Raw genomic sequence first — 25,083 nt, 5'->3', positions numbered from 1 at the left:
GTTCCTGCCAAGGCAGCAGCTACTCTTCCTGGGGTTTACTATGGATCCCCATTAGTTCCTGCCAAGGCAGCAGCTACTCTTCCTGGGGTTTATTATGGATCCCCATTAGTTCCTGCCAAGGCAGCAGCTACTCTTCCTGGGGTCCAGCAAAATTAATGCAATTATACATTTTAGAAACATTACAATACATTCATAACTGATTTCGCAACATATTAAGTGTGTGCCCTCAGGCCCCTACTCTACTACCACATATCTATAACACAAAATCCATGTGTACATGTGTGTATAGTGCGTATGTTATCGTGTGTGTATAGTGCGTATGTTATCATGTGTCTATGTTTGTGTTGCTTCACAGTCCCCACTGTTCCATAATGTGTATTTTTATCTGTTTTTTAAATCAAATTTTACTGCTTGCATGAGTTACTTGATGTCGAATAAAGTTCCATGTAGTCATGGCTCTATGTAGTACTGTGCGCCTCCCATAGTCTGTTCTGGACTTGGGGACTGTGAAGAGACCTCTGGTGGCATGTCTTGTTGGGTATGCATGGGTGTCTGAGCTGTGTGCCAGTAGTTTAAACAGACAGCTCGGTGCATTCAACATGTCAATACCTCTCACAAATACAAGTAGTGATGAAGTCAATCTCTCCTCCACTTTGAGCCAGGAGAGATTGACATGCATATTATTAATATTAGCTCTCTGTGTACATCCAAGGGCCAGCCGTGTTGCCATGTTCTGAACCAATTGCAATTTTCCTAAGTCCCTCTATGTGGCACCTGACCACATGACTGAACAGTAGTCCAGGTGCGACAAAACTAGGGCCTGTAGGACCTGCCTTGTTGATAGTGTTGTTAAGAAAGCAGAGCAGCGCTTTATTATGGACAGACTTCTCCCCATCTTAGCTACTGTTGTATCAACATGTTTTGACCATGACTGTTTACAATCCAGGGTTTTTCCAGCAGCAGACTATGATCGATAATGTCAAAAGCCACACTGAAGTCTAACAAAACAGCCCCCACAATCTTTTTATCATCAATTTCTCTCAGCCAATCATCAGTCATATACAGTACCAGTCAAAAGTTTGGATACACCTACTCATTCCAGGGTTTTTCTTTATTTTGACTATTTTGTAGAATAATAGTGAAGACATCAAAACTATGAAATAACACATATGGAATCATGTAGTAACCAAAAAAGTGTTAAACAAATCAAAATATATTTTATAATTGCGATTCTTCAAAGTAGCCACCTTTGCCTTGATGACAGCTTTGCACACTCTTGGCATTCTCTCAACCAGCTTCATGAGGTAGTCACCTGGAATGCATTTCAATTAACAGGTGTGCCTTCTTAAAAGTTAATTTGTGGATTTGTGGAATAAATTTCCTTCTAAATGCGTTTGAGCCAATCAGTTGTGTTGTGACAAGGTAGGGGGGGTATACAAAAGATAGCCCTCTTTGGTAAAAGACCAAGTCCATATTATGGCAAGAACAGCTCAAATAAGCAAAGAGAAACAACAGTCCATCATTACTTCAACACATGAAGGTCAGTCAATTTCATTTCAAGTACCTTTGAAAAGTTTCTTCAAGTGCAGTCACAAAAACCATCAAGCGCTATGATGAAACTGGCTCTCATGAGGACCACCACAGGAATGGAAGACCCAGAGTTACCGCTGCTGCAGAGGATAAGTTCATTAGAGTTAAATGCACCTATAAATGCTTCACAGAGTTCAAGTAACAGACACATTTCAACATCAACTGTTCAGAGGAGACCACGTGAGTCAGGCCCTCATGGTCGAATTGCTGCTAAGAAACCACTACCAAAGGATACCAATAAGAAGAAGAGAGATTTGCTTGGGCCAAAAAACACAAGCAATGGACAGGTGGAAATCTGTCCTTTGGTCTGATGAGTCCAGATTTGAGAGTTTTGGTTCCAACCGCCGTGTCTTTGTGAGACGCATAGGTGAAAGGATGATCTCCGCATGTGTGGTTCCCACCGTGAAGCATGGAGGAGGAGGTGTGATGGTGTGGGGGTGCTTTGCTGGTGACACTGTCAGTGATTTATTTAGAATTCAAGGCCCACTTAACCAGCACGGATACCACAGCATTCTCCAGCGATACGCCATCCCATCTGGCTAGTGGGACTCTCATTTGTTTTTCAACAGGACAATGACCCAACACTCCTCCAGGCTGTGTAAGGGCTATTTGACCAAGAAGGAGAGTGATGGAGTGCTGCATCAGATGACCTGGCCTCCAAAATCACCCGACCTCAACCCAATTGAGATGGTTTGGGATGAGTTGGACCGCAGAGTGAAGGAAAAGCAGCCAACAAATGCTCAGCATATGTGGGAACTCCTTCAAGACTGTTGGAAAAGCATTCCAGGTGAAGCTGGTTGAGAGAATGCCAAGACTGTGCAAAGCTGCCATCAAGGCAAAGGGTGGCTACTTTGAAGAATCTAATCTAATTTTTATTTGTTTAACACTTTTTTGGTTACGACATGATTCCATATGTGTTATTTCATAGTTTTGATGTCTTCACTATTATTCTACAATGTAGAAATTAGTACTAATAAAGAAAAAGCCTTGAATGAGTAGGTGTGTCCAAACTTTTGACTGGTACTGTATATCCTGATGCCTAGTCCCCTTACCCCTATACATATCTACCTCCATCACTCCAGTATCCCTGTCCCCTTACCCCTATACATATCTACCTCCATCACTCCAGTATCCCTGTCCCCTTACCCCTATACATATCTACCTCCATCACTCCAGTATCCCTGTCCCCTTACCCCTATACATATCTACCTCCATCACTCCAGTATCCCTGTCCCCTTACCCCTATACATATCTACCTCCATCACTCCAGTATCCCTGTCCCCTTACCCCTATACATATCTACCTCCATCACTCCAGTATCCCTGCACATTGGAAATATGGTACTGACCCTGGAACTGTCCCTGTATATAGCTACTGACCCTGGAACTGACCCTGTATATAGCTACTGACCCTGGAACTGACCCTGTATATAGCTACTGACCCGGTATATAGCTACTGACCCTGTATATAGCTACTGACCCTGGAACTGTCCCTGTATATAGCTACTGACCCTGGAACTGTCCCTGTATATAGCTACTGACCCTGGAACTGACCCTGTATATAGCTACTGACCCTGGAACTGTCCCTGTATATAGCTACTGACCCTGGAACTGTCCCTGTATATAGCTACTGACCCTGGAACTGACCCTGTATATAGCTACTGACCCTGGAACTGTCCCTGTATATAGCTACTGACCCTGGAACTGACCCTGTATATAGCTACTGACCCTGGAACTGTCCCTGTATATAGCTACTGACCCTGGAACTGTCCCTGTATATAGCTACTGACCCGGTATATAGCTACTGACCCTGTATATAGCTACTGACCCTGGAACTGTCCCTGTATATAGCTACTGACCCTGGAACTGTCCCTGTATATAGCTACTGACCCTGGAACTGTCCCTGTATATAGCTACTGACCCTGGAACTGACCCCTGTATATAGCTACTGACCCTGGAACTGACCCTGTATATAGCTACCGACCCTGGAACTGTCCCTGTATATAGCTACTGACCCTGGAACTGACCCTGTATATAGCTACTGACCCTGGAACTGACCCTGTATATAGCTACTGACCCTGGAACTGACCCTGTATGTAGCTACTGACCCTGGAACTGTCCCTGTATATAGCTACTGACCCTGGAACTGTCCCTGTATATAGCTACTGACCCTGGAACTGTCCCTGTATATAGCTACTGACCCTGGAACTGACCCTGTATATAGCTACTGACCCTGGAACTGACCCTGTATATAGCTACTGACCCTGGAACTGTCCCTGTATATAGCTACTGACCCTGGAACTGTCCCTGTATATAGCTACTGACCCTGGAACTGTCCCTGTATATAGCTACTGACCCTGGAACTGTCCCTGTATATAGCTACTGACCCTGGAACTGACCCTGTATATAGCTACTGACCCTGGAACTGACCCTGTATATAGCTACTGACCCTGGAACTGACCCTGTATGTAGCTACTGACCCTGGAACTGTCCCTGTATATAGCTACTGACCCTGGAACTGTCCCTGTATATAGCTACTGACCCTGGAACTGACCCTGTATATAGCTACTGACCCTGGAACTGTCCCTGTATATAGCTACTGACCCTGGAACTGACCCTGTATATAGCTACTGACCCTGGAACTGTCCCTGTATATAGCTACTGACCCTGGAACTGTCCCTGTATATAGCTACTGACCCTGGAACTGTCCCTGTATATAGCTACTGACCCTGGAACTGTCCCTGTATATAGCTACTGACCCTGGAACTGTCCCTGTATATAGCTGACTTACTTTCTCATGTTCTTCTTATTTCTATTTCTCGTGTGTTTTTGTTCTACTGATATTGATTACTGCATTGTTGGGAAGAGTAAGCCAGAAAGACAATAACAAATGTCTGTCTCTGTCTACCCACTACTACACTACAGCCCAAAATAACATTCATCTACGAGGAGACCACAGAACTGAACCCGCCCCATCTCCAGCTCTCCTGCTCTCTCTCTCCTCAACTTTCTCTCTCTCTCTCGCCCTCTAATAGGACTACGTAATCAGTGCTCCACAAGGTGACCTATTTAACTCTACATGCAGAAGTCCTTTCTCCTGTCCCACTTTCTGTTTATTGGGTGTTAAAATTAGAGGATTTATAACCGGTCAGGCCAGCCTAGTCATCATGCTGTAGCAGCCAGCCAGACATCTATCTCTGTGCTCCCCAACCAGTCATCCTCTATAGGCTAATAGGTGCATTAGAGACCTCTGTAATGGCCAGAAAGCTCAGATTCGAACTCCCATTCACCAGCTCTGCAAGCATTATAATGTCAAAATACGTTTTTTACACACCAAATATGGAGTTTTGCTAAGCAACTATCTTCATTTACTCCCATTACGGCTGGTATGTACTTCCAAAAAATGTATAAATAAAAATGTACAAGCAAACGAAACAATGCCTTTTAGGCACCTCCAATGTATTGACCTGTTGTAGACTTCTGACCAGTGTGGCAGTAAAGAATGATGTGTGGCAGTAATGAATGATGTGTGGCAGTAATGAATGATGTGTGGCAATAATGAGTGATGTGTGGCAGTAATGAGTGATGTGTGGCAGTAATGAGTGATGTGTGGCAGTAATGAATGATGTGTGGCAGTAATGAGTGATGTGTGGCAGTAATGAATGATGTGTGGCAGTAATGAATGATGTGTGGCAGTAATGAATGATGTGTGGCAGTAATGAATGATGTGTGGCAGTAATGAATGATGTGTGGCAGTAATGAGTGATGTGTGGCAGCAATGAATGATGTGTGGCAGTAATGAATGATGTGTGACAGTAATGAATTTGAATGTGAGCTTTCTGGGCATTACAGAGGTACCAAACGCCCAGATACTGGTTCAACTAGCTGGCTATAGAGCTGCTGCCTATGCTGTCTGACTGTTTTGGTAGTCCTTTAAAGATAGATAGAATAGATAAGGCCTACTTTTAGGACTGCTGAATACCAACTATCAATCACTTAGATCATGTATTTTCAGGTAGAGATACCTGCTCTCTATCCTCTACAGCCATTCTCTTCCCATTCTCTCCCTCTCCTCTGTCCTACAGACTTGCCCAGACAAGTTGGGTACAATGGATTCTGGTCATTATAGTTTATTACAATGTTTTCTGAGCTAAACTATAGTGAACAAAAATAGAAACGCAACATGCAACAATTTCAAAGACTTTACTGAATTACAGTTCATAGAAGGAAATCAGTAAATTGAAATAAATAAATTAGGCCCTAATCTATGGATTGCACATGACTGGGCAGGGGCGCAGCCATGGATGGGCCTGGGAGGGCATAGGCCCACCCACTTGGGAGCCGGGTCAATCAGAATGGGTTTTTCCCCACAAAAGGGCATCAGCTGTACAGGTGGCTGGTCTCAGATGATCCCGCAGGTGAAGAAGCCGGATGTGGAGGTCCTGGGCTGGCTTGGTTACACGTGGTCTGTGGAGGTCCTGGGCTGGCTTGGTTACACGTGGTCTGGGGAGGTCCTGGGCTGGCTTGGTTACACGTGGTCTGCCAAATTCTCTATAACGACGTTGGAGGCGGCGACAGGGTAGTAACGTCATGAGTTGGGATTGTGGTTCATTGTTTACCTAGCTAGCTAGCTAAATGTCTTAACAAAAGACTCCACTATGCAAGTAACAATTTCGGGTGCGTTCGTAAATTCAGTCTGAGTATGCCAAAGCGCAGAATAACTGATGAATTTACGAACGCACAACACCTGGCCGGTGTCAGTAAGTGCGGCAAAAATACGTAATTAAATTGTTGCCAGCAGCGCAGTTACAGTCACCAACGCTCTGGATATCATGAAAACAACCTAACCAGCTTTGTTAGGGTGAGTAAAATGCTCAGTGGGGTGTTCTCTCATTAAATGAGAGCCCCATAATGAGAGAACATAATCCCAACTCATTAAATGAGAGAACACCCCACTGACCATTTTACTCGCCCTAGCAGAGATGGTTAGGCTGTTTTCATGTTATCCAGAGGTAAATAATGAACCATAATCCCAATTTTGTGTGTGGAAGTAGCTAGCAAGCTAGCTAATGTTAGTCAGTTAGCTTGGGTGCTTGACTGCCGTTGTGAGGTCAGAACGCTCGGATCAACCCTACTCATCGGCCAGAGCGTCAAGTGTCCGCTCTGAACGCTCCGAGAGCGAAACAAGATGGGTGGGGCTAAAGCTTAAGAGGGTGTGAACGATGCTGAATGGGTGTAGACAAAGAAGAGCTCTTCAGTAGGTACCAAAACATTCAAAGGCCATTTTCTCAAAATTCCTTAAATGCAGTGTATTTTATACCATTTTGTAGCTCTGTGTCTCTGCTTTTATCCAATGTAAAAAACACCATTTCAAATCTTGCTACATAAGACCAAATAGAGGCGTTCGGTCACAACTATGCTATTTCTTTGTGGGTTTTTTTTGCGATGATCGTAACCTTTTTTGTACATAATGTTTCCGCCATCGTTTCCTATAACTGAAAAGAGCTTCTGGACATCAGAACAGCTATCACTAACCATGATTTGGATAAGGAATTCTACTTCAATGACTCGGCCGTGCAGGACATACTGCTCACCCGGGACCAGGCCCTAATCCCCGACACTCGGAAGAGAAAGAGACGCCAACGTGCGGGTACCCTGATGAAACTACGGTGAGACGCCAACGTGCGGGTACCCTGATGAAACTACGGTGAGACGCCGACATGCGGGTACCCTGATGAAACTACGGTGAGACGCCGACATGCGGGTACCCTGATGAAACTACGGTGAGACGCCGACATGCGGGTACCCTGATGAAACTACGGTGAGACGCCGACATGCGGGTACCCTGATGAAACTACGGTGAGACGCCGACGTGCGGGTACCCTGATGAAACTACGGTGAGACGCCGACATGTGGGTACCCTGATGAAACTACGGTGAGACGCCGACATGCGGGTAACCCTGATGAAACTACGGTGAGACGCCAACGTGCGGGTACCCTGATGAAACTACGGTGAGAGTAAATAATCTGCCTCTGTTCTATTGGAGAGTAAATAATCTACCTCTAGCCTCTGTTCTATTGGAGAGTAAATAATCCACCTCTAGCCTCTGTTCTATTGGCCAATGTACAATCACTGGAGAACAAACTGGACAAGCTCCTTTCCAGACTTTCAACATTAACTGTAATATCCTATCAACATTAACTGTAATATCCTATCAACATTAACTGTAATATCCTATCAACATTAACTGTAATATACTATCAACATTAACTGTAATATCCTATCAACATTAACTGTAATATCCTATCAACATTAACTGTAATATCCTATCAACATTAACTGTAATATCCTATCAACATTAACTGTAATATCCTATCAACATTAACTGTAATATCCTATCAACATTAACTGTAATATCCTATCAACATTAACTGTAATATCCTATGTTTCTCAGAGTCGTGGCTGAACGAGGACATGAACGAGGACATGGAAAAGGGACCAGGACGACTGATCCGTGTAAAGGAAAGAATGAATGGGGCCATGTATCGTGAGATTTTGAGTGAAAACCTCCTTCCATCAGCAAGGGCATTGAAGATGAAACGTGGCTGGGTCTTTCAGCATGACAATGATCCCAAACACACCGCCCGGGCAACGAAGGAGTGGCTTCGTAAGAAGCATTTCAAGGTCCTGGTGTGGCCTAGCCAGTCTCCAGATCTCAACCCCATAGAAAATCTTTGGAGGGAGTTGAAAGTCTGTGTTGCCCAACGACAGCTCCAAAACATCACTGCTCTAGAGGAGATCTGCATGGATGAATGGGCCAAAATACCAGCAACAGTGTGTGAAAACCTTGTGAAGACTTACAGAAAACGTTTGACCTGTGTCATTGCCAACAAAGGGTATATAACAAAGTATTGAGAAACTTTTGTTATTGACCAAATACTTATTTTCATAAAAAATCCTACAATGTGATTTTCTGGATTTTTTAAAATCATTTTGTCTGTCATAGTTGACGTGTACCTATGATGAAAATGACAGGCCTCTCTCATCTTTTTAAGTGGGAGAACTTGCACAATTGGTGGCTGACTAAATAATTTTTTCCCCACTGTATATTACGTATTGGATCACTAGAAAATACAATTTTTACATTACCATGTAGTTTACCAACAAAATGGTCTGATGGTGATGTGGATATACTCGGAATACATATCCCAAAGGAAATAAATGATCTCACTCCAATAAATTTGAATAGAAAGTTAGCAAAAAAAGATAAGATCTTGCTACCATGGAAAGGTAAATACCTGTCTATTTGTGGAAAAATCACCCTGATTAACTCTTTAGTATTATCCCAGTTTACCTATTTGCTTATGGTCTTGCCTACGCCTAGCGAACAGTTTTTTAAATTATGAGAAAAAAATATTCCATTTTATTTGGAACGGCAAGCCAGACAAAATTAAACGGCCTATTTATATAATGAATATGAATTCAGGAGACAGAAATTATTAAATATTAAAGCGTTAAACCTATCACTAAAAGCTTCAGTCATACAAAAGTTATACTTAAATCCGAAATGGTTCTCTACAAATTAGTAAAATTGTCTCACCCCATGTTCAAGAATGGCCTTTTTCCCTTATTCAGATTACAACCTCTCACTTTCAGTTATTTGAAAGGGAAACCATCTCCCAAATATCACTATTTCTAAAATAAGCCATAGAAAGTTGGTTGCAATTTCAATTGAATCCTCCAGAAACGACAGAACAAATAATGCAACAAATATTGTGGTTAAACTCAAATATACTAATTAATAAAAAACCATTATTTTTGGAAAAAATGTTTAAAAAATATATAATCTTCGTAAATTATGTCATAGGTAGGACTGGTGGAGTTATGTCACACATGCAGCTAACAAAAACATACGGAAATGTCTGCTCTACCCAAAATTACAAACAAATAATTGCAGCATTACCGTAAAAATGGAAGAGGAAAGTGGAAGGGGGAAAAAGTAAGGAACTTGTCTGTCGGCCCTGCATTAAAGAACATCATTGGTTAAAGAAAATTGTGATAAATAAAAAAGTATGCCAGTTTAATTTAAGGACCAAAGGATTGACAGCCGTCCCATATAGATTGTAAAATAGTTGGGAAGAGATTTTTGACGTACCGATTCCATGGCATAGTGTTTATGAACTGATACGCAAAACGACACCGGATGGGACTAATAACAACTAATAACAACAAGATAGATAATGTAAAGCATACTGTGTCCATAATAAGTATATAGGTTATAGGTTGGGAGCTTTTGTGAAGGAGCACAGTTAGAAAGATAAGGCATATAGAAGCAAACCGGATGGACATCATGAAAATGATCGGAGGAAGTTAAGGAGTAAAAACAAACAAAATATAATTATTGTGAAATTGACTGTGTCCATTAAATGTGCACTACCGTTCAAAAGTTTGGGATCACTTAGAAATGTCCTTGTTTTCTAAAGAAAAGCAATTTCTTTGTTCATTAAAATAACATAAAATCGATCAGAAATACAGTGTAGACATTGTTAATGTTGTAAATGGCTATTGTAGCTGGAAACGGCTGATTTCTTATGGAATATCTACATAGGCGTACAGAGGCCCATTATCAGCAACCATCAGTCCTGTGTTCCAATGGCACGTTGTGTTTGCTAATCCAAGTTTATCATTTTAAAAGGCTAATTGATCATTAGAAAACACTTTTGCAATTATGTTAGCACAGCTGAAAACTGTTGTGCTGATTAAAGAAGCAATTAAACTGGCCTTCTTGAGACTAGTTGAGTATCTGGAGCATCAGTAATTGTGGGTTCGATTACAGGCTCAAAATGGCCAGAAACAAATAACTTTCTTCTGAAACTCATCAGTCTATTCTTGTTCTGAGAAATGAAGGCTATTCAATGCGAGAAATTGCCAAGAATCTGAAGATCTCGTACAACACTGTGTACTACTCCCTTCACAGAACAGCGCATACTGGCTCTAACCAGAATAGAAAGAGGAGTGGGAGGCCCCGGTGCACAACTGAGCAAGAGGACAAATACATTAGTGTCTAGTTTAAGAAACAGATGCCTCACAGGTCTTCAACTGGCAGCTCCAGTAAATAGCACTCGCAAAACAGCAGGCTCAATGTCAACAGTGAAGAGGCGACTCCGGGATGCTGACCTTCTAGGCAGAGTTGCAAAGAAAAAGCCACATCTCAAACTGGCCAATAAAAATAAAAGATTAAGATGGGCAGTCCGAGGCTACACAGTCTGACCCCAACCCTGCTGTCTACTAACTACTAGCTCATGTAGGACTACACAGTCTGACCCCAACCCTGCTATTCCTATACAATACCATCCTGCCTAAAACAATCAAAGATCCTGTATTTTGGTCTATTCTGTTCAGTTCAGGTTAGTTACCTACTTGATCTAAAAACATCAGTGTTTAGAAGTGGTAATGATGGGTCTCACAGAAAATGATAATGTATGTAATTATATGAGGGACCTTACCTTGTGTCTGCACTTCAGGACCACTCCATAGGCACCTGTGGAGAGAGTAGTACTTTCAGATATCATGAAGCACTCCTGGGGATCTTATTACATTAACGCTGTAATAATACCTGACCTAAAGCTGCCCTGTTTGTTGTTAAGAAAATAACATTGATTTATAAAGACATGGAGTCACCTTCAGCAGCTAGACGTACATTCAGATAAACAGAGAGTATCAACCAACAGCCTGGTCACATGACATGCTGACAGGATGAATGTAGAACATGCCGAGAGGTCAAACTGCTGCCTGTATCGGATCAATGGTTTAAATGTATTGTGTAGTGTAGTGGTAATGTGCCATATTGTAGTGTAGTGGTAATGTTCCATAGTGTAGTGTAGTGGTAGTGTTCCATAGTGTAGTGTAGTGGTAATGTTCCATAGTGTAGTGTAGTGGTAATGTTCCATAGTGTAGTGTAGTGGTAATGTTCCATAGTGTAGTGTAGTGGTAATGTTCCATAGTGTAGTGTAGTGGTAATGTTCCATAGTGTAAATGTAGTGGTAATGTTCCATAGTGTAGTGTAGTGGTAATGTTCCATAGTGTAAATGTAGTGGTAATGTTCCATAGTGTAGTGTAGTGGTAATGTTCCATAGTGTTGTGTAGTGATAATGTTCCATAGTGTAGTGTAGTGATAATGTTCCATAGTTTAAATGTAGTGTGTAGTGTAGTGGTAATGTTCCATAGTTTAAATGTAGTGTGTAGTGTAGTGGTAATGTTCCATAGTTTAAATGTAGTGTGTAGTGTAGTGGTAATGTTCCATAGTTTAAATGTAGTGTGTAGTGTAGTGGTAATGTTCCATAGTGTAAATGTAGTGTGTAGCGTAGTGGTAATGTGCCATATTGTAGTGTAGTGGTAATGTTCCATAGTGTAAATGTAGTGGTAATGTTCCATAGTGTAGTGTAGTGGTAATGTTCCATAGTGTAGTGTAGTGATAATGTTCCATAGTGTAGTGTAGTGATAATGTTCCATAGTTTAAATGTAGTGTGTAGTGTAGTGGTAATGTTCCATAGTTTAAATGTAGTGTGTAGTGTAGTGGTAATGTTCCATAGTGTAAATGTAGTGTGTAGTGTAATGATAATGTTCCATAGTGTAAATGTAGTGTGTAGTGTAGTGGTAATGTTCCATAGTTTAAATGTAGTGTGTAGTGTAGTGGTAATGTTCCAGAGATTAAATGTAGTGTGTAGTGTAGTGGTAATGTTCCATAGTGTGTAGTGTAGTGGTAATGTTCCATAGTGTAGTGTAGTTGTAATGTTCCATAGTGTAGTGTAGTGGTAATGTTCCATAGTGTAGTGTAGTGGTAATGTTCCATAGTGTAGTGTAGTGGTAATGTTCCATAGTGTAGTGTAGTTGTAATGTTCCATAGTGTAAATGTAGTGTGTAGTGTAGTGGTAATGTTCCATAGTTTAAATGTATTGTGTAGTGTAGTGGTACTGTTCCATAGTTTAAATGTAGTGTGTAGTGTAGTGGTAATGTTCCATAGTGTAAATGTAGTGTGTAGTGTAGTGGTAATGTTCCATAGTTTAAATGTAGTGTGTAGTGTAGTGGTAATGTTCCATAGTTTAAATGTAGTGTGTAGTGTAGTGGTAATGTTCCATGGTTTAAATGTAGTGTGTAGTGTAGTGGTAATGTTCCATAGTGTAGTGTAGTGATAATGTTCCATGGTTTAAATGTAGTGTGTGGCGTAGTGGTAATGTTCCATGGTTTAAATGTAGTGTGTAGTGTAGTGGTAATGTTCCATAGTGTAAATGTAGTATGTAGTGTAGTGGTAATGTTCCATAGTGTACATGTAGTGTGTAGTGTAGTGTGGTAATGTTCCATAGTTTAAATGTATTGTGTAGTGTAGTGGTAATGTTCCATATTTTAAATGTAGTGTGTAGTGTAGTGGTAATGTTCCATAGTGTAAATGTAGTGTGTAGTGTAGTGGTAATGTTCCATAGTTTAAATGTATTGTGCAGTGGTAATGTTCCATGGTTTAAATGTAGTGTGTAGTGTAGTGGTAATGTTCCATAGTGTAGTGTAGTGGTAATGTTCCATGGTTTAAATGTAGTGTGTAGTGTAGTGATAATGTTCCATAGTGTAGTGTAGTGGTAATGTTCTATAGTGTAGTGTAGTGGTAATGTTCCAGAGTTTAAATGTAGTGTGTAGTGTAGTGATAATGTTCCATAGTGTAGTGTAGTGGTAATGTTCCATGGTTTAAATGTAGTGTGTAGTGTAGTGATAATGTTCCATAGTTTAAATGTAGTGTGTAGTGTAGTGGTAATGTTCCATAGTTTAAATGTAGTGTGTAGTGTAGTGGTAATGTTCCATAGTGTAGTGTAGTGGTAATGTTCCATAGTGTAGTGTAGTGGTAGTGTTCCATAGTGTAGTGTAGTGGTAATGTTCCATAGTGTAGTGTAGTGGTAATGTTCCATAGTGTAGTGTAGTGGTAATGTTCCATAGTGTAAATGTAGTGGTAATGTTCCATAGTGTAGTGTAGTGGTAATGTTCCATAGTGTAAATGTAGTGGTAATGTTCCATAGTGTAGTGTAGTGGTAATGTTCCATAGTGTAGTGTAGTGATAATGTTCCATAGTGTAGTGTAGTGATAATGTTCCATAGTTTAAATGTAGTGTGTAGTGTAGTGGTAATGTTCCATAGTTTAAATGTAGTGTGTAGTGTAGTGGTAATGTTCCATAGTTTAAATGTAGTGTGTAGTGTAGTGGTAATGTTCCATAGTTTAAATGTAGTGTGTAGTGTAGTGGTAATGTTCCATAGTGTAAATGTAGTGTGTAGTGTAGTGGTAATGTGCCATATTGTAGTGTAGTGGTAATGTTCCATAGTGTAAATGTAGTGGTAATGTTCCATAGTGTAGTGTAGTGGTAATGTTCCATAGTGTAGTGTAGTGATAATGTTCCATAGTGTAGTGTAGTGATAATGTTCCATAGTTTAAATGTAGTGTGTAGTGTAGTGGTAATGTTCCATAGTTTAAATGTAGTGTGTAGTGTAGTGGTAATGTTCCATAGTGTAAATGTAGTGTGTAGTGTAATGATAATGTTCCATAGTGTAGTGTAGTGATAATGTTCCATAGTGTAAATGTAGTGTGTAGTGTAGTGGTAATGTTCCATAGTTTAAATGTAGTGTGTAGTGTAGTGGTAATGTTCCGGAGATTAAATGCAGTGTGTAGTGTAGTGGTAATGTTCCATAGTGTGTAGTGTAGTGGTAATGTTCCATAGTGTAGTGTAGTTGTAATGTTCCATAGTGTAGTGTAGTGGTAATGTTCCATAGTGTAGTGTAGTGGTAATGTTCCATAGTGTAGTGTAGTGGTAATGTTCCATAGTGTAGTGTAGTTGTAATGTTCCATAGTGTAAATGTAGTGTGTAGTGTAGTGGTAATGTTCCATAGTTTAAATGTATTGTGTAGTGTAGTGGTACTGTTCCATAGTTTAAATGTAGTGTGTAGTGTAGTGGTAATGTTCCATAGTGTAAATGTAGTGTGTAGTGTAGTGGTAATGTTCCATAGTTTAAATGTAATGTGTAGTGTAGTGGTAATGTTCCATAGTTTAAATGTAGTGTGTAGTGTAGTGGTAATGTTCCATGGTTTAAATGTAGTGTGTAGTGTAGTGGTAATGTTCCATAGTGTAGTGTAGTGATAATGTTCCATGGTTTAAATGTAGTGTGTGGCGTAGTGGTAATGTTCCATGGTTTAAATGTAGTGTGTAGTGTAGTGGTAATGTTCCATAGTGTAAATGTAGTATGTAGTGTAGTGGTAATGTTCCATAGTGTACATGTAGTGTGTAGTGTAGTGTGGTAATGTTCCATAGTTTAAATGTATTGTGTAGTGTAGTGGTAATGTTCCATATTTTAAATGTAGTGTGTAGTGTAGTGGTAATGTTCCATAGTGTAAATGTAGTGTGTAGTGTAGTGGTAATGTTCCATAGTTTAAATGTATTGTGCAGTGGTAATGTTCCATGGTTTAAATGTAGTGTGTAGTGTAGTGGTAATGTTCCATAGTGTAGTGTAGTGGTAATGTTCCATGGTTTAAATGTAGTGTGTAGTGTAGTGATAATGTTCCATAGTGTAGTGTAGTGGTAATGTTCTATAGTGTAGTGTAGTGGTAATGTTCCAGAGTTTAAATGTAGTGTGTAGTGTAGTGATAATGTTCCATAGTGTAGTGTAGTGGTAATGTTCCATAGTGTAAATGTAGTGTGTAGTGTAGTGGTAATGTTCCATAGTTTAAATGTAGTGTGTAGTGTAGTGGTAATGTTCCATAGTTTAAATGTAGTGTGTAGTGTAGTGGTAATGTTCCATAGTGTAGTGTAGTGGTAATGTTCCATAGTGTAAATGTAGTGTGTAGTGTAGTGGTAATGTTCCATAGTTTAAATGTATTGTGTAGTGTAGTGGTAATGTTCCATAGTTTAAATGTAGTGTGTAGTTTAGTGGTAATGTTCCATAGTTTAAATGTAGTGTGTAGTGTAGTGGTAATGTTCCATAGTTTAAATGTAGTGTGTAGTGTAGTGGTAATGTTCCATAGTTTAAATGTAGTGTGTAGTGTGGTGGTAATGTTCCATAGTTTAAATGTAGTGTGTAGTGGTAATGTTCCATAGTGTAGTGTAGTGGTAATGTTCCAGTTCCATGGTTTAAATGTAGTGTGTAGTGTAGTGATAATGTTCCATATTGTAGTGTAGTGGTAATGTTCTATAGTGTAGTGTAGTGGTAATGTTCCATAGTTTAAATGTAGTGTGTAGTGTAGTGGTAATGTTCCATAGTGTAGTGTAGTGGAAATGTTCCATAGTTTAAATGTAGTGTGTAGTGTAGTGGTAATGTTCCAGAGTTTAAATGTAGTGTGTAGTGTAGTGATAATGTTCCATAGTGTAGTGTAGTGGTAATGTTCCATAGTGTAAATGTAGTGTGTAGTGTAGTGGTAATGTTCCATAGTTTAAATGTAGTGTGTAGTGTAGTGGTAATGTTCCATAGTTTAAATGTAGTGTGTAGTGTAGTGGTAATGTTCCATAGTGTAGTGTAGTGGTAATGTTCCATAGTGTAAATGTAGTGTGTAGTGTAGTGGTAATGTTCCATGGTTTAAATGTAGTGTGTAGTGTAGTGGTAATGTTCCATAGTTTAAATGTAGTGTGTAGTGTAGTGGTAATGTTCCATAGTTTAAATGTAGTGTGTAGTGTAGTGGTAATGTTCCATAGTTTAAATGTAGTGTGTAGTGTGAGTGGTAATGTTCCATAGTTTGTAGTGTGTAGTGGTAATGTTCCATAGTGTAGTGTAGTGGTAATGTTCCATAGTGTAGTGTAGTGGTAGTGTTCCATAGTGTAAATGTAGTATGTAGTGTAGTGGTAATGTTCCATAGTGTACATGTAGTGTGTAGTGTAGTGGTAATGTTCCATAGTTTAAATGTATTGTGTAGTGTAGTGGTAATGTTCCATATTTTAAATGTAGTGTGTAGTGTAGTGGTAATGTTCCATAGTGTAAATGTAGTGTGTAGTGTAGTGGTAATGTTCCATAGTTTAAATGTAGTGTGTAGTGTAGTGGTAATGTTCCAGAGATTAAATGTAGTGTGTAGTGTAGTGGTAATGTTCCATAGTGTGTAGTGGTAATGTTCCATAGTGTAGTGTAGTGATAATGTTCCATAGTGTAGTGTAGTGATAATGTTCCATAGTTTAAATGTAGTGTGTAGTGTAGTGGTAATGTTCCATATTTTAAATGTAGTGTGTAGTGTAGTGGTAATGTTCCATAGTGTAAATGTAGTGTGTAGTGTAGTGGTAATGTTCCATAGTTTAAATGTAGTGTGTAGTGTAGTGGTAATGTTCCAGAGATTAAATGTAGTGTGTAGTGTAGTGGTAATGTTCCATAGTGTGTAGTGGTAATGTTCCATAGTGTAGTGTAGTGGTAATGTTCCATAGTGTAGTGTAGTGGTAATGTTCCATAGTTTAAATGTATTGTGTAGTGTAGTGGTAATGTTCCATATTTTAAATGTAGTGTGTAGTGTAGTGGTAATGTTCCATAGTGTAAATGTAGTGTGTAGTGTAGTGGTAATGTTCCATAGTTTAAATGTATTGTGCAGTGGTAATGTTCCATGGTTTAAATGTAGTGTGTAGTGTAGTGGTAATGTTCTATAGTGTAGTATAGTGGTAATGTTCCATGGTTTAAATGTAGTGTGTAGTGTAGTGATAATGTTCCATAGTGTAGTGTAGTGGTAATGTTCCATAGTTTAAATGTAGTGTGTAGTGTAGTGGTAATGTTCCATGGTTTAAATGTAGTGTGTAGTGTAGTGATAATGTTCCATAGTGTAGTGTAGTGGTAATGTTCCATAGCGTAGTGTAGTGGTAATGTTCCAAGGTTTAAATGTAGTGTGTAGTGTAGTGATAATGTTCCATAGTGTAGTGTAGTGGTAATGTTCCATAGTTTAAATGTAGTGTGTAGTGTAGTGGTAATGTTCCATAGTGTAGTGTAGTGGTAATGTTCCATAGTTTAAATGTAGTGTGTAGTGTAGTGGTAATGTTCCAGAGTTTAAATGTAGTGTGTAGTGTAGTGATAATGTTCCATAGTGTAGTGTAGTGGTAATGTTCCAGAGTTTAAATGTAGTGTGTAGTGTAATGGTAATGTTCCATAGTTTAAATGTAGTGTGTAGTGTAGTGGTAATGTTCCATAGTGTAGTTTAGTGGTAATGTTCCATAGTGTAAATATAGTGTGTAGTGTAGTGGTGATGTTCCATAGTGTAAATGTAGTGTGTAGTGTAGTGGTAATGTTCCATAGTTTAAATGTAGTGTGTAGTGTAGTGGTAATGTTCCAGAGATTAAATGTAGTGTGTAGTGTAGTGGTAATGTTCCATAGTGTGTAGTGGTAATGTTCCATGGTGTAGTGTAGTGGTAATGTTCCATAGTGTAGTGTAGTGGTAATGTTCCATAGTGTAGTGTAGTGGTAATGTTCCATAGTGTAGTGTAGTGGTAATGTTCCATAGTGTAGTGTAGTTGTAATGTTCCATAGTGTAAATGTAGTGTGTAGTGTAGTGGTAATGTTCCATAGTTTAAATGTATTGTGTAGTGTAGTGGTACTGTTCCATAGTTTAAATGTAGTGTGTAGTGTAGTGGTAATGTTCCATAGTGTAAATGTAGTGTGTAGTGTAGTGGTAATGTTCCATAGTTTAAATGTAGTGTGTAGTGTAGTGGTAATGTTCCATAGTTTAAATGTAGTGTGTAGTGTAGTGGTAATGTTCCATGGTTTAAATGTAGTGTGTAGTGTAGTGGTAATGTTCCATAGTGTAGTGTAGTGATAATGTTCCATGGTTTAAATGTAGTGTGTGGCGTAGTGGTAATGTTCCATGGTTTAAATGTAGTGTGTAGTGTAGTGGTAATGTTCCATAGTGTAAATGTAGTATGTAGTGTAGTGGTAATGTTCCATAGTGTACATGTAGTGTGTAGTGTAGTGGTAATGTTCCATAGTTTAAATGTATTGTGTAGTGTAGTGGTAATGTTCCATATTTTAAATGTAGTGTGTAGTGTAGTGGTAATGTTCCATAGTGTAAATGTAGTGTGTAGTGTAGTGGTAATGTTCCATAGTTTAAATGTATTGTGCAGTGGTAATGTTCCATGGTTTAAATGTAGTGTGTAGTGTAGTGGTAATGTTCCATAGTGTAGTGTAGTGGTAATGTTCCATGGTTTAAATGTAGTGTGTAGTGTAGTGATAATGTTCCATAGTGTAGTGTAGTGGTAATGTTCTATAGTGTAGTGTAGTGGTAATGTTCCATAGTTTAAATGTAGTGTGTAGTGTAGTGGTAATGTTCCATAGTGTAGTGTAGTGGAAATGTTCCATAGTTTAAATGTAGTGTGTAGTGTAGTGGTAATGTTCCATAGTTTAAATGTAGTGTGTAGTGTAGTGATAATGTTCCATAGTTATTTGTAGTGTAGTGGTAATGTTCCATAGTTTAAATGTAGTGTGTAGTGTAGTGGTAATGTTCCATAGTTTAAATGTAGTGTGTAGTGTAGTGGTAATGTTCCATAGTTTAAATGTAGTGTGTAGTGTAGTGGTAATGTTCCATAGTGTAGTGTAGTGGTAATGTTCCATAGTGTAAATGTAGTGTGTAGTGTAGTGGTAATGTTCCATAGTTTAAATGTATTGTGTAGTGTAGTGGTAATGTTCCATAGTTTAAATGTAGTGTGTAGTGTAGTGGTAATGTTCCATAGTTTAAATGTAGTGTGTAGTGTAGTGGTAATGTTCCATAGTTTAAATGTAGTGTGTAGTGTAGTGGTAATGTTCCATAGTTTAAATGTAGTGTGTAGTGTGGTGGTAATGTTCCATAGTTTAAATGTAGTGTGTAGTGGTAATGTTCCATAGTGTAGTGTAGTGGTAATGTTCCATAGTGTAAATGTAGTGTGTAGTGTAGTGGTAATGTTCCATGGTTTAAATGTAGTGTGTAGTGTAGTGGTAATGTTCCATGGTTTAAATGTAGTGTGTAGCGTAGTGGTAATGTTCCATGGTTTAAATGTAGTGTGTAGTGTGGTGGTAATGTTCCATAGTTTAAATGTAGTGTGTAGTGGTAATGTTCCATAGTGTAGTGTAGTGGTAATGTTCCATGGTTTAAATGTAGTGTGTAGTGTAGTGATAATGTTCCATATTGTAGTGTAGTGGTAATGTTCTATAGTGTAGTGTAGTGGTAATGTTCCATAGTTTAAATGTAGTGTGTAGTGTAGTGGTAATGTTCCATAGTGTAGTGTAGTGGAAATGTTCCATAGTTTAAATGTAGTGTGTAGTGTAGTGGTAATGTTCCATAGTTTAAATGTAGTGTGTAGTGTAGTGATAATGTTCCATAGTGTAGTGTAGTGGTAATGTTCCATGGTTTAAATGTAGTGTGTAGTGTAGTGGTAATGTTCCATAGTTTAAATGTAGTGTGTAGTGTAGTGGTAATGTTCCATAGTTTAAATGTAGTGTGTAGTGTAGTGGTAATGTTCCATAGTGTAGTGTAGTGGTAATGTTCCATAGTGTAAATGTAGTGTGTAGTGTAGTGGTAATGTTCCATGGTTTAAATGTAGTGTGTAGTGTAGTGATAATGTTCCATAGTTTAAATGTAGTGTGTAGTGTGGTGGTAATGTTCCATAGTTTAAATGTAGTGTGTAGTGTGTGATAATGTTCCATAGTGTAGTGTAGTGGTAATGTTCCATAGTTTAAATGTAGTGTGTAGTGTAGTGGTAATGTTCCATGGTTTAAATGTAGTGTGTAGTGTAGTGGTAATGTTCCATGGTTTAAATGTAGTGTGTAGCGTAGTGGTAATGTTCCATGGTTTAAATGTAGTGTGTAGTGTAGTGGTAATGTTCCATAGTTTAAATGTAGTGTGTAGTGGTAATGTTCCATAGTGTAGTGTAGTGGTAATGTTCCATAGTGTAGTGTAGTGGTAGTGTTCCATAGTGTAAATGTAGTATGTAGTGTAGTGGTAATGTTCCATAGTGTACATGTAGTGTGTAGTGTAGTGGTAATGTTCCATAGTTTAAATGTATTGTGTAGTGTAGTGGTAATGTTCCATAGTGTAAATGTAGTGTGTAGTGTAGTGGTAATGTTCCATAGTGTAGTGTAGTGGTAATGTCCCATGGTTTAAATGTAGTGTGTAGTGTAGTGGTAATGTTCCATAGTGTAATGTAGTGGTAATGTTCCATAGTGTAAATGTAGTGTGTAGTGTAGTGGTAATGTTCCATAGTGTAAATGTAGTGTGTAGTGTAGTGGTAATGTTCCATAGTGTAAATGTAGTGTGTAGTGTAGTGGTAATGTTCCATAGTTTAAATGTAGTGTGTAGTGTAGTGGTAATGTTCCATAGTTTAAATGTATTGTGCAGTGGTAATGTTCCATGGTTTAAATGTAGTGTGTAGTGTAGTGGTAATGTTCCATAGTGTAGTGTAGTGGTAATGTCCCATGGTTTAAATGTAGTGTGTAGTGTAGTGGTAATGTTCCATAGTGTAGTGTAGTGGTAATGTTCCATGGTTTAAATGTAGTGTGTAGTGTAGTGGTAATGTTCCATAGTGTAGTGTAGTGGTAATGTTCCATAGTTTAAATGTAGTGTGTAGTGTAGTGGTAATGTTCCATGGTTTAAATGTAGTGTGTAGTGTAGTGATAATGTTCCATAGTGTGGTGTAGTGGTAATGTTCCATAGTGTAGTGTAGTGGTAATGTTCCATGGTTTAAATGTAGTGTGTAGTGTAGTGATAATGTTCCATAGTGTAGTGTAGTGGTAATGTTCCATAGTGTAAATGTAGTGTGTAGTGTAGTGGTAATGTTCCATAGTGTAAATGTAGTGTGTAGTTTAGTGGTAATGTTCCATAGTGTAAATGTAGTGTGTAGTGTAGTGGTAATGTTCCATAGTGTAGTGTAGTGGTAATGTTCCATAGTGTAAATGTAGTGTGTAGTGTAGTGGTGATGTTCCATAGTTTAAATGTAATGTGTAGTGTAGTGGTGATTTTCCATAGTGTAAATGTAGTGTGTAGTGTAGTGGTAATGTTCCATAGTGTAGTGTAGTGGTAGTGTTCCATAGTGTAAATGTAGTGTGTAGTGTAGTGGTAATGTTCCATAGTGTAAATGTAGTGTGTAGTGTAGTGGTAATGTTCCATAGTGTAAATGTAGTGTGTAGTGTAGTGGTAATGTTCCATAGTGTAAATGTAGTGTGTAGTGTAGTGGTAATGTTCCATAGTGTAGTGTAGTGGTAATGTTCCATAGTGTAGTGTAGTGGTAATGTTCCATAGTGTAGTGTAGTGGTAATGTTCCATAGTGTAGTGTAGTGGCAATGTTCCATAGTGTAAATGTAGTGTGTAGTGTTGTGGTAATGTTCCATAGTGTAAATGTAGTGTGTAGTGTAGTGGTAATGTTCCATAGTGTAGTGTAGTGGTAATGTTCCATAGTGTAAATGTAGTGTGTAGTGTAGTGGTGATGTTCCATAGTGTAAATGTAGTGTGTAGTGTAGTGGTAATGTTCCATAGTGTAGTGTAGTGGTAATGTTCCATAGTGTAGTGTAGTGGTAATGTTCCATAGTGTAAATGTAGTGTGTAGTGTAGTGGTAATGTTCCATAGTGTAAATGTAGTGTGTAGTTTAGTGGTAATGTTCCATAGTGTAAATGTAGTGTGTAGTGTAGTGGTAATGTTCCATAGTGTAGTGTAGTGGTAATGTTCCATAGTGTAGTGTAGTGGTAATGTTCAATAGTGTAAATGTAGTGTGTAGTGTAGTGGTAATGTTCCATAGTGTAGTGTAGTGGTAGTGTTCCATAGTGTAAATGTAGTGTGTAGTGTAGTGGTAATGTTCCATAGTGTAAATGTAGTGTGTAGTGTAGTGGTAATGTTCCATAGTGTAAATGTAGTGTGTAGTGTAGTGGTAATGTTCCATAGTGTAAATGTAGTGTGTAGTGTAGTGGTAATGTTCCATAGTGTAGTGTAGTGGTAATGTTCCATAGTGTAGTGTAGTGGTAATGTTCCATAGTGTAGTGTAGTGGTAATGTTCCATAGTGTAGTGTAGTGGCAATGTTCCATAGTGTAAATGTAGTGTGTAGTGTAGTGGTAATGTTCCATAGTGTAAATGTAGTGTGTAGTGTAGTGGTAATGTTCCATAGTGTAGTGTAGTGGTAATGTTCCATAGTGTAAATGTAGTGTGTAGTGTAGTGGTTATGTTCCATAGTGTAAATGTAGTGTGTAGAGTAGTGGTAATGGTCCATAGTGTAGTGTAGTGGTAATGTTCCATAGTGTAGTGTAGTGGTAATGTTCCATAGTGTAAATGTAGTGTGTAGTGTAGTGGTAATGTTCCATAGTGTAAATGTAGTGTGTAGTTTAGTGGTAATGTTCCATAGTGTAAATGTAGTGTGTAGTGTAGTGGTAATGTTCCATAGTGTAGTGTAGTGGTAATGTTCCATAGTGTAGTGTAGTGGTAATGTTCCATAGTGTAAATGTAGTGTGTAGTGTAGTGGTAATGTTCCATAGTGTAAATGTAGTGTGTAGTGTAGTGGTAATGTTCCATAGTGTAAATGTAGTGTGTAGTGTAGTGGTAATGTTCCATAGTGTAAATGTAGTGTGTAGTGTAGTGGTAATGTTCCATAGTGTAGTGTAGTGGTAATGTTCCATAGTGTAGTGTAGTGGTAATGTTCCATAGTGTAAATGTAGTGTGTAGTGTAGTGGTAATGTTCCATAGTGTAAATGTAGTGTGTAGTGTAGTGGTAATGTTCCATAGTGTAAATGTAGTGTGTAGTGTAGTGGTAATGTTCCATAGTGTAAATGTAGTGTGTAGTGTAGTGGTAATGTTCCATAGTGTAGTGTAATGTGTAGTGTAGTGGTAATGTTCCATAGTGTAAATATAGTGTGTAGTGTAGTGGTAATGTTCCATAGTTTAAATGTAGTGTGGTTATATATTTGTACACCAACAGGGTAGTGTTAGGTAGATTACTGTTTCTGGGCATAAATCCATATCACAATAAATTATTGAATGATAAGTTTAATTCATGTGCAACAGTTATTTTTGTATATTATCCCCTTAAACCTACTAATACTACTTTTAAATGTTATCAATTAGGGCTGATCCCATATAGGCGACTGGTCCATAGGTTATCAATTAGGGCTGATCCCATATAGGCGACTGGTCCATAGGTTATCAATTAGGGCTGATCCCATATAGGCGACTGGTCCATATGTTATCAATTAGGGCTGATCCCATATAGGCGACTGGTCCATATGTTATCAAATAGGGCTGATCCCATATAGGCGACTGGTCCATATGTTATCAATTAGGGCTGATCCCATATAGGCGACTGGTCCATATGTTATCAATTAGGGCTGATCCCATATAGGCGACTGGTCCATATGTTATCAATTAGGGCTGATCCCATATAGGCGACTGGTCCATATGTTATCAATTAGGGCTGATCCCATATAGGCGACTGGTCCATATGTTATCAATTAGGCTGATCCCATATAGGCGACTGGTCCATATGTTATCAATTAGGGCTGATCCCATATAGGCGACTGGTCCATATGTTATCAATTAGGGCTGATCCCATATAGGCGACTGGTCCATATGTTATCAATTAGGCTGATCCCATATAGGCGACTGGTCCATATGTTATCAATTAGGGCTGATCCCATATAGGCGACTGGTCCATATGTTATCAATTAGGGCTGATCCCATATAGGCGACTGGTCCATATGTTATCAATTAGGGCTGATCCCATATAGGCGACTGGTCCATATGTTATCAATTAGGGCTGATCCCATATAGGCGACTGGTCCATATGTTATCAATTAGGGCTGATCCCATATAGGCGACTGGTCCATATGTTATCAATTAGGGCTGATCCCATATAGGCGACTGGTCCATATGTTATCAATTAGGGCTGATCCCATATAGGCGACTGGTCCATAGGCTGTTGGTCGACAGAGATTTATTTTCGTTGAGCGGTCGCAATTTTATTTTATTTTTCATGGCACACAAGACACCTGTCTGATTCGCGGAGATGGCACAGTCGATCACTCTAAGCGTTACACTATAGCATATAAATCGCCAACTTCAGGAGCGTAATGGCAGAATCTGCAAATGAAGAGCGGTAGGAGGAGGGTCGGTCGGGAACAGGTTTGTTTCTTTGGTTATCTTGATCTCTGGTTCCTTCTGGAGTCGTTTGTGTGTCTTAATTATTTAATCAAACAGTGTTTTTAAAGCATCAGACAGTCTCAGTGCATATAGTTGATTAGTTTAAAACACATAGGATGTGTCTATATATGGAAAAATACCCATTTCAGAATTTCGACCAATCGATTGGTCAAAACAACAGACGACTTTCAGTTGACCATAATTGTTTTTAGTCGGGACAGCCCTAATATCAATTGTCTCATGAACAATCACCCATATTAGCAAACTTAATTCATTTCAAACTTCACATCTCTCTAGAAGGACCCAATAGATTGTCGATCATTTTCGTATCTAGAACTTTCTGATACTTTCTAAATAGAATTCAA

General features: G+C 38.9%; 1 protein-coding gene across 5 annotated transcripts in view; it reads right to left on the bottom strand.

Annotated features, from left to right (window-relative positions):
- LOC121556042 (cyclin-dependent kinase-like 5) overlaps positions 1-25,083 on the bottom strand; it is a 246,334-nt gene that overhangs the window by 215,887 nt on the left and 5,364 nt on the right. For all 5 annotated transcript variants that reach the window (XM_041869895.2, XM_041869896.2, XM_041869897.2 and 2 more), the window contains one exon: positions 11,097-11,131. In XM_041869895.2, the coding sequence (XP_041725829.2) occupies positions 11,097-11,131 (35 nt within the window). The remainder of the gene's footprint in view (positions 1-11,096; positions 11,132-25,083) is intronic.

The sequence above is a fragment of the Coregonus clupeaformis genome, unplaced genomic scaffold (genome assembly GCF_020615455.1).
Source record: "Coregonus clupeaformis isolate EN_2021a unplaced genomic scaffold, ASM2061545v1 scaf0182, whole genome shotgun sequence".
Classification (NCBI taxonomy): domain Eukaryota; kingdom Metazoa; phylum Chordata; class Actinopteri; order Salmoniformes; family Salmonidae; genus Coregonus; species Coregonus clupeaformis.
The sequence above is the reverse complement of the archived record's forward strand: the minus strand, read 5'-3'. Positions and strand labels throughout refer to the sequence as shown.